This window comes from Echinops telfairi, unplaced genomic scaffold, assembly GCF_000313985.2.
Source record: "Echinops telfairi isolate 266 unplaced genomic scaffold, ASM31398v2 ScPeMD7_22;HRSCAF=79, whole genome shotgun sequence".
NCBI classification, from domain to species: Eukaryota; Metazoa; Chordata; class Mammalia; order Afrosoricida; family Tenrecidae; genus Echinops; species Echinops telfairi.
In genome coordinates this window covers 3,436,433-3,446,684 of record NW_022103919.1, presented here as the reverse complement: position 1 = coordinate 3,446,684, position 10,252 = coordinate 3,436,433, and the positions used below count along the sequence as shown (strand labels likewise).

The 10,252-nt window shown below is 42.6% G+C and overlaps 2 protein-coding genes across 6 annotated transcripts in view; both read right to left on the bottom strand.

Moving 5' to 3' along the window:
- The window catches only part of GLE1 (GLE1 RNA export mediator), a 38,324-nt gene extending 31,107 nt beyond the window's left edge, over positions 1-7,217 (bottom strand). The window contains exons 1-3 of the mRNA XM_004713274.3: positions 7,080-7,217; positions 5,870-6,094; positions 389-499 (exon numbers count right to left, since the gene is read on the bottom strand). Of these exons, the coding sequence (XP_004713331.1) occupies positions 389-499; positions 5,870-6,094; positions 7,080-7,178 (435 nt within the window). The 5' untranslated portion in view covers positions 7,179-7,217. The remainder of the gene's footprint in view (positions 1-388; positions 500-5,869; positions 6,095-7,079) is intronic.
- Positions 7,218-7,896: 679 nt separating this feature from the next.
- Positions 7,897-10,252, bottom strand: part of ODF2 (outer dense fiber of sperm tails 2) — a 43,849-nt gene continuing 41,493 nt past the window's right edge. For all 5 annotated transcript variants that reach the window (XM_030885118.2, XM_045288541.1, XM_013007388.3 and 2 more), the window contains one exon: positions 7,897-10,150. In XM_030885118.2, coding sequence (XP_030740978.1) covers positions 9,962-10,150 — 189 coding nt within the window. In that variant the 3' untranslated portion in view covers positions 7,897-9,961. The remainder of the gene's footprint in view (positions 10,151-10,252) is intronic.

The following is a 10,252-nucleotide window of genomic DNA, read 5'->3' as shown; positions in this document are numbered from 1 at the left end:
TGATCCTGCCCTACCAGGTCTCCCACACCCACCTCCCCACCAATTTGGATCGCTTGTTGTTCCCTTGTCCCTGGGTTTGTTATCCCCTCTTCTTTAATTTTTACATAACACTCTTAACTTCAAATTCTAGAGCAAACAAAAATCAGGAAACCCTAAATCATTTTACCACAGTCATAAATAAAATAGAAGAGCCAGGATTCAAAATCAGATATGGCCTGAAAGTGCTCACTCTTCAATGCTATGTTACATTATCTTTTGATGTGAATTGTCAGTTGCAAGTAGGCAGCGTGTACAGATTAGAATAAGGTGGGCTTCCATAGACACTGGGGAACTGCATTAACATATGGCTCCCCACGGTCAAGCCTGCCTTACTTCACGGCTCACTTACTGTTCTTTTCATCCTGTGGACCAGTTCATACATTCGGATGCAACCTTCCACTTCAATTCCCCGGGAGGACCGAAGCAATATAGATTTCGTATGCTGGGGTTTATGTTTGCCCTAAATAGACAGAAAATAAAAAATTTAGGCTTTTATGATGGTAACTTTGTTATTATCCTTTCTAAATAAAGACCACATCCCTACTTATAAACAACAACAAAACCATTTGGGTTAGAACCAATGTGTACTTCATGATAGTAGCTGTGATAGGTAGGTTTACTGTGCCAACGTGGCCAATGAACACAGGAGGGATTAATTGAAGGGCTTGGCGAGCCTCGCCTTTCTTGTCTTTTGCGGCTGCCTTAGCTTGTTCTCTGCCTCAATTTGCAAGCTACACTACCTGTGGGACACCTAACCAGTGGACTGGGTCACTGTAATTTGAGGTTCCTTCAAAACCTGCTTTGCCACGCTACTGGAGTATACATCACTTGAGCTGGGGACTGTCGGATCCTGTCATCTGGCTGACTGTTGGTAACCTGCCTTGCTGTTTGCTGCCTGTGACCAGATAGCCTGAATTGCTCTACAGAGCACTACCTGGTGGCCCTCAAGACTTGAACGACTGCCAGTGTACTAGCTGTCTCACGGAAGTGAGTTGCACTGAGCCATTTGTACCACTTTATAGATTAACTGTTTATAAATATATATAAAATCATCAGTGTCCTGGTTTTGTTTCTCTAGAGAACCCTGTCTAACAGTGACGTTGGTCTACTTGTTTCCTTAGGAAGTTAATGTCTTGCTTTGGGTGGTGTTTGCTTGTTTTGTGGTACATCATGTATCTTTCTCCTTTCTTCTGATGAGTCCATTTATCCTGGGCAATTAAGATGGAGCCAACCGTAACCTCTTTTTCCACCCTCCTGGCTACAAGGGAAAGCACATATAACCAGCCAGGCAATCCAAGTATTCTATCTCCCTTTACCCACTGTCTACTTCAGAAATACAGCCTATGACTCAGGCTGGGGCGGAGTTTACCCTGTGCCAATTCTAATGAGAGATGGCTTTCTCTAAGAGGATGTGCACCTGGGGCAGGCAACCTACCACAGTGTACCTGAACATCAAAACCCAGGCAGAGCAGCGGAGGGATAGGAAGACAACATCCTGTGTCTAAGTCACTAGATCCAGTCAGAAATTACATCAAGCAATGACAAATCAAATGCAGATCTTTTAGATCTAACTTTTTCATTCTAGACCCACTCTTAGACTTCCTAGTTATAAGAGCCTACCACTTGGTTAAGCTAGTTTAAAATGAGTTTGTTATTCAAGTACCAAAAGTTTCCTAAATGATATAATAATTCATCATTTAAGATCATCTAGGGAGTTTATTTAAACCACAAGAATTAAGAAATGTTATGCTTGGAGAGGATCTCTGCATTTTAGTTGTTATTAGATTTACTGATTTATAAACTGAGGCCCTTGAGGGACAAAAGGCCTGTCCAATGGCTTACCCCAACAATATCAAGTTCAGAAGTACAACCTGGGTCCTTCCTTCACACCCTGCTGTTCTTGAGAGGCTGCTCATGGAAACTTTTCTTTTTCTTTTGAAGTAAATGCAGGTTTATAGGAAGTTATTATACACATATACACACACACACACACACACACACACACTTAAAGGGAAGTGCTGTGTATTCTTCACTTAGTTTCCTCCAATAGTAAAAAAACTTTCATAACTATTCTAAAATATATAAAAAAGCAAATTAACTGGTGAAAACCACAATCTAATTTTTATTCAAATTTCACCTGTTTTTACACACACTCCTTTGTGTTTATTCTGTGTTATTATTGCTACAATCCATAGCGACAGAACAAATCAGTGTATATACATTTCTGTATAATTTTATTCTACATGTAGAATCACGTAACCACCAGAATCAACTACAAAAGTGTCCCATCACCACCGGGCACCTCCTCCACAGCCACAGCCATGGCCAGCGCCACAGCCACCTTTCTCATCATCCCTACTGCCCGGCAGCCACGACTTTGTTCTCCATCTGTTCTGCTATTTCCAGAAGGCAAAATAAACGGAATCATATTGAGAGCCTTGGTGGTACAATGGTAAGACTTTGGCTGCCAACCAAAAGGCTGGCTGTTTGAACCCACCAGCTGCTCTGAGGGAGAAAGATGTGGCGGCCTGCTTCTATAAAGATAACGCTTGAAAACCCAGAACAGTTCTAATTCTGCCTTACAGGGTTGCCACGAGGCAGAACTGACTTGACAGCAACAGGTCTGGTTTGTTCATCATCTTTTAAAATCATTTTATTGGGGGCTCGTACAATTCTTATTACAATCCACACATACATACATTGTGTCAAACACATTTGTACATGTGTTGCCATCATCATTTTCAAAACATTTGCTTTCTACCCGAGCCCTGGTTTATTCATTTTTCAACATAAAATTCTACTTAAAAAAACAACAACAACCCTATTTATTGACAAAGAAAATCAAGATAAAAGTCCTACATAAAAATAAATGGAATTTAATGATGAATTAACTTCTCAGAGAGCCAAACACTTTGCAAGAATCATTTTCTAGGTTTTGAAGGCTTAAGGCCTTAATCTCCTGGGACAGCGTCAAGAGGCATGACAATCTTCGTGCTCTGTCTCCTAGTGAGGGGAGTGGGGTACAAGGCCTTAAAAGCTGTGAGCAGTCATGTAAGATTCACCCATTGGTTTCTGTGCATTAGGAGAAAAAGAAAAAGAAGGAAACCAAGCCTCAGAGAAAAAATAAGTTTACATGGCCAAGAGGTTACAGAAGCCACAGCCTCATCTACCTACAGACCAGAAATAGATGTGCCACGTTACTGACTATTCAAGACCACACAGACAAACAGGAGAAAAACATAGCACAGAATTCTTGAAAAGTTCAGACTTACTCCACCAGTTGACTAAAGGACTCCCTGAGCTAGTCTTTAAACTGTGACCTGAACCGACCACCAGGTAACATTTTAGTGAAATGATTGGCACACAAAGTCAAGGGTACTGCACAAAAATGAAGAAAATATTCTAAAACAGATTTTAAATTTTAGTGATGACTGAACAACTCTCTACTATATTCAAACCACGGCATTGTTTGGTACATCAATAAAACCACTTAAAACCTTTTTAAAGCAAATATTATCTGTGAGTAGTTTGCCATTGTAAAAACAAAGAGGTCAACCATTATTCTAAAGCCAAGATAAAAGAGAAAGGAGCAGAGAAATTACGAGTACTAGAAATGAAACAACCAGACTAATATATTGTCAACAATGTAGTTAATGTAATGAAACAATTTATATAGACAGTGTCTAATGAAAAGCTAATTTGCTACTTAACTTCACCAAAACATGAGCAGATGTTATTAAAATAACAATAGTAAATTAGACATGGAGGCCAACAAGGTCAAAATCACTAAGGATGACACGTAGCTTTCAGCTTTAAATAAGAGGGCCGAGAATAAGTGCCCACTCCCGACAGAAGGCCAGGTCCATGACCAGGCCGGGTTGGCTGGGGCGATGCGAGAGAAGGATACATAATTGTATCCTTACATACATACATAATGGTTTTAGATATACCGGTATATATACTTCGAGAAGCTTCAGATTACTAATTGGAAATAACATGCAGACAGCTAGACACTAGGTTCTGGGTTAAAGAAAATAAAGATCATAAAGCTGTGAATTGTCTGCAAATAGAAGAGTTAGCAGGGCTAAGACCTATCTAGCAAGATTAAGAAGCAAAAGGCTTAGAACTAAGCCTTAAAGAACCCCAGTGTTGTTCAAAACAGGAAAGTAAGCCTGAGAAGGGACAGAAGAACAGTTAGTGGTCTTTGATTAGCTTCCTTGCTTTGTGCCCCAGGCTTATCTTGTAGTTCTCATCTAAGTCCTGCAATCTACCATTTCCTCACCAAATTTTTGGTTGCTCTCATGTGAAAGATATTTAAACCCCTCAAACTGGATACTCAGGTTGTTTGTTCATTGTTATAGGGTTATATTATTTCTTCTCTTTGCATTGGACAGAGCTAAAAAATTTTTTTTAAAGGAAAAAAAAACCAACAAGCTCACACTAATATATATATATTTAAAATCATTTTACTGGGGGCTCGTACTTTTTTTTTTTTCATACAACTCTTATCACAATCCATACATACATTCATTGTGTCAAGCACATCTGCATATCTATTGCCCTCATCATTCTCAAAACATTTCTTTTCTATTTGAGCCCCTGGTCACACTAATACTGTTATAGAAAATGTTAAGACTACTGTGTTTCTTACCCTAATATCTTTAATTTTTATATTTGTATTTCTTTCAATGCTAGAAATGTTTTTTAATTATTAACATTATTATTAATCCTACAAAATCTCTATAATGCCATTAAAACTGTCACTTAGTACTGTGTCTTAATGTCACTCTAGGTAATTATACTTTCTCTTCGTGGGTTATACCCTAACTTGTTATAAAACAATGTTTGCTTGTTTCTAATTATTTTCTATTTTTAGGGGTTGTTTTCTGGAATAGAAAGTAGAGTTCTAAAAATATTATCCTGCACCTTGTTTTCTATTTTGCAATATATCCTGGAGCTCACACCAAATGAATATGTGTCTCTCATTCCTTTTTAGTCGCATACTACTCCAACTACATAGGTATACCAAAGTTTATTAAGCCAATCCCTTTTTAATAGTTTTTGGCATTATTTCTTATCTTTTGCTGTTATATATGGTTAATACTGCTGTGAATAGTTTTAAGCCGGGGTCCTCAAACTTTTAAAACAGGGGGCCAGTTCACTGTCCCTCAGACCCGTTGGAGGGACAGTGGAGGGCCGGACTATAGCTTAAAAAAAAACCTATGAACAAATTCCTATGCACACTGCACATATCTTATTTTGAAGTAAAAAAACAAATGGGGCAAAAACACCCAGGGGGCCGGATAAACGTCCTCGGTGGGCCACATGTGGCCCTCGGGCCGTAGTTTGAGGACCCCTGGCTTTAAGTGTACATTCTTTTTCATTCTTACCAGAATAAAAAAGAAAACTAAATCCAAACCTGTTGTCCAGTGGATTTCTACTTAGAAGGGCCCTGGACGACAAAGTCGCACTGCTTCCCAGGGATTGTGAAGCTGTCAGTCTTTCTGGAAGCACACTGCTACATCTTTTTCTGGCAAAGTAGCTGTTGGTTTCAAACCACCAAGGCTCAGGTTAGCAGCGCTGGTGGTGCAGTGGTTAAAGAGCATGCTATGAGCCAAAATATACTCTATTCTTAGTACTTGAAATGGGAATTTCTCCTTCTAGGGCTTCTTAGAGACCACTCACTAGGTGACGCAATGAGCCATGTCCCTACAAACAGGTGCAACAAAAAGCCATTTTCCCCAAGGTAAGGTCATTCTCATAGGACAGTATTAGACACTTCCATTTTGCAGCAACCAAGTCTTCGGTCTTAAGATGACTGAAACTTTACCTTGGCTCCATTTGGTGGTGGTGTTGGGGAGGCTGGTGAGAATTCAGGACTTTGCCTATGGGATTTGGGAACAAATGAGAGCTGGTCTCCGGCCGCAGTAGCTTCAGGTGATGCTGCTGTCTCCGCAGGTGGTGCGTTCCCTTGCGTATGGGATAAGACATGATCTACCACCCACCCAGAGTAAGCAGACAGCTTGGGAGTAGACATGCATTCTTCTAAAACATCCTACAGAGAAAAGAAGAGTTAAGCTCAGTGGGCTGTCCTGAAAGCCACCGCCACAGATTCAATTCTGACTCACAGCCCCCTTTAGACAGGGTTTCCAAGTCTGTCCATCTGCACAGGAACACACGGCCACATCTTTCTCCCAAGGAAAGGTCTGTGGGTTTAAACCTCCAACCTTGAGGGTAGCAGCTCAGTGCTGAAACCACTGAAACCCCCCACCCCCACCCCCAGGCTCCCTGGAAGCCTTCAAGAGCCTAAAAGAACACCAAACCCTAAAGTAATTCCATTAACAAATGGAGATAAAAAGAAAGTGTTCCCTTGATAATGATCCTGATTATTAGTCCTCCTCTCAAGACTAAGTAATCCTGGCTCCGGAAAAAAAAAAAAAAAAAAGGAACAAGGCAGATTGACACACGAGTCTATTTGAAAACAATCTAATTGAACATAGGAACCGAACACAACAAGACACACACACACACCGCCACTTCTCATTTTAATTTCACATTTCCTTCGGGCTCCTACTTATAGTTCTTCTGCAGTAGCCTCAGCCGGACAGCTCTACGTTCGTCTCAGGTTGGTAGGGGGGACCACCAGAAGAATTTGAAAGGATCACATGTGGTTGTTAGGGGCCGTGGAGTTGCCTCGAACTTAAAACGACCCAACGAAACCCTGCGGAGTCCTGTACCAGCCTGGCCATTGTGAAGTCTGCGGCCATGGGAGACGCGCCGTTACTGAGAAGCCAGAATTAGGCGGCGCCTAACCGTAGCCTGCAAGCCCCGCCGACAGCTAAACGAGGCTGGGCATGAAGGGCCGCTAGACAGGAAGGCACAGACGCCGCGGGGGAAACGGGAGAAACACAGATGGTGCGAAAGCTTGCACGGGACCCCGACAAGAGGACGTGCCGAGCTGAAGAAGAGCTGGGTCCCGCTCGAGGCGGAGTTGTCTCGAGGGCCGAAGGCTCGAACCCACTCCGGGGCCGTCCGCTCACCTCGCCTCGCAGCTGCCAATCACGGCTGTAGGGCAGGCGGCCCTTGTCAGACCTGCGTAGCGCCCGCAGGGTCTCCCAGGAGCGGCCCTCGGAAGGCATAGCGGGACCGGCGGTAGCCTCCCGGTGCCGCGGATTTACAGCAAAACCAACCCTCCAATCAGCCGCCCGGAAACGGGCATTTGCTTCCGCTTCCGGGGCGCGACACGGACGCCCCGCCTCCCCTAACGGTAGCGCCCCGCCCCTGGCATTTGCCCAGCCGACGCGTGCTCTGGGGCCGGGAGCGCTAGCTCTGGTAGCTGTGTCCCCCTGGTCCTGCTATTTGGTGTTACGTTATAGCAAGTCCAAGACTGTTGATCAGGATATGCAAGTATTGGAACCCCTGTACCCAGCGCCTGGAAACGTAAAAGGGTGCAGCCTCTGGAAAAGTCTGGCAAGTCCTCAAAAGATTGAGCGTAGTTAGCACGAGCCCACAATTTGACATATGTATATACAATATTCATAAACTCAAGTTAAAATAAATACAGCCACACAAAACTTGTAAACAAGTGTTTATAACAATTTTTCTAATAACCAACAAGTGGACAGCACCAAATGTCCAACTCGTGAATGGATAAGAAAATATAGCCTTAAAAAATGAGCTGATGCTAGGGGCTTAGGTTGAGAGCAAATGTTTTGAGAATGATGAGGGCAATGAATGTACAAATGTGCTTTACACAATGGATGGATGTATGGATTGTGATGAGTTGTACAAGCCCCCAATAAAATGATTTTTTTAAAAAGGGGGGGCCCACTGATACATGAGTCATGAAAGCAGGCACAAATGACCACATATTTTTATTCCATTTATGTAAAATATCCAGCATAAGCAAATCCTTAGAAACAGTAGATTAGTGGTTGCTAGAGGTTGGAGGGAGGACTATTGCCAACAGATAAAGGGGTATTTTGGGGGGAAGAGGAAGCAGGGGTAAAAAGTTGGTAGTCGTGATGGTTCTACCACTTTGTGACTATACTAAAAACTGCTGCATTGTACACTTTGAGTGCATTTTATATCTCAATAAATATAAATCAGGATTAATAATTGCCCATATTGACCTTTTAAAACTAGGAACCCAGACTTCTTCACCAGTCGATTACCCACTATACTTCTTGGGATCTGAGTTTGAGGTAGGAAGGCTTCTCTCCTAGAGTTTGAAGCAATATAAACATTAAATCTCTGGTATTTTACAAGCTCCTTATACATTTTGTGACAAAAGAAAAACAGTGAGCATTGTTGGAAGAGTTCTAGCAATCGGGGTTTCCCACACAGTCATCTAACCAGGAAATGTTCACCTGTATGGTGAAACCAAGGAGGATACATAGGGATGAACTTGTCGGATGTACTCATTGGTATTGAAGTTTGCCAACTGTCATTTTTTGGTAAGATCTTTCAGATATTAAGTTCAAGTCCATGTACCTTAAGGGCGTGAAAATGGCTTGATTTTTGTGGCAATGGTAGCTGTAGGATTTTTTGTTTGCTTTTTTAATGACTTTCCTTGGTGAAATTAAAAGATGAAAACTCCAAGATTTTTCGGGTTTATAAATCCATATATCTGAATGGGACACCCATTGCCTTCAAGGACAGACTTAGGTTGGAGTGACTAAGAAGGGCAACTTGGATCACCTAGGAAACCAACACTAGCTAGAATGGAAAGGTTAGCGTTCAGCACAGCAGCACCATATTTGTATTTTTTCCCATAAATTTGTTCTTTGAAATAAAGGGAAATATGAAGGGAACAAAAATCTTTCAGAAATCAGTTAATATTTTTAAAATAAAACTACATACACATTTTCACCTCCCCCGAACAGTGAAAGTGGTTTGCCCCAAGACCCTGAGCAATGCCTGACAAAGTCTATCTCCTCCAGACGTGTCACACAAGATTGTGTGCGTACTCTCAAAGGGAGAGAAGCACACGGGCCACATGAAATGCCCAATGTTCCATGTACCCAGCATTTTAAATATGCTGACTGGCCCTCCTGCAACACTTTATGAAAAAGTATTCCTAAGCTTTTATTAATCAATTTTAGAAAAGGGATAGGTTATGTAATGGAAATCACTCAATAAAGTCTTAAATACTGATTATAAAAATCTTTTGGTAATACACAAGTATGTCAAGAATACATTTTTATAAATACAAACCAGACAAAGAAAAACAACAACAAAATTAATGAGACTGGGGTTACATTTTTTTTTAAATCCAATAGGACATGAGTCCTAAGGGCATCTAGGGTGAAGTGCTTAGAGGCAAGTGCCCTCAAGAAAAAGCTTAGGCAAGAGAGGTTGTCACTGAACTTCAGAAAGGAACTCTGGGCAAGACACAACACGCACGAAATGAAAAATATAGCACTTGCAGGTGCTTGCAAGTCCAGGAGGGGTGGGGTGGTGGGGTGAGGGGGTCTAGGAGGAAGGCAGACCTCTAGGCAACAGCTCCTGCTGATTCGCATCAGAGAAAACCCCAGAGGGAAATGACTCAGAGAAGGGCTAGAAGGGGCCTAGAGGAATAGGCTCAGTCCAAGCATTCTCTGGAGGAAAGGAATGAGTAAGGTCCTAGTGAGTTAAAATCTGGTACCATAGGGTCATTAGTTGAAAACAGCCTGCCAAAGGAATTTAAACATTTCCATCAGGCAACTATCTCAGGGAAGAAAGATCCAACCGGGCTCCTGAAAAACCACTGCACTCCCCAGCCACGTTAGGGACTGTTCTGGAGCCAGCAGCTCAGGACAAAACCCTGGGCACATTTCACTACTGGAAAGGAGAGGAAAACCAATAGGCTGTCTCAGTATGGGTTGGCAACCCCACAGTTTCCATGGCAACAATCGGGCCTCCTGGCTCAAGATGGGTAGCCTCAGGCAGGAGGAGACCTGGAACGGATGGGAGAACTGGTCAGGTAGGTGGTATAGGGACCATCGCCAAACACATTGGCGTAGGACGACTTCAGGAACTGGACATAGTTCTGCATGCTTCGATTGGTGCTCTCTGACTGCTCCAGGCGATCTTTCAGGTCCTGCAGGCGGCTCTGGTAACGGCGGTCTGCCTAAGAGGAGATAAACAGGGAGAGCTTGGGTGGAGGGCAGGAACAGCAGGTCGGGTTCAGGTGGTCCCCTCTCCTCCCCATGACAGAGTTAATGCACTGAGT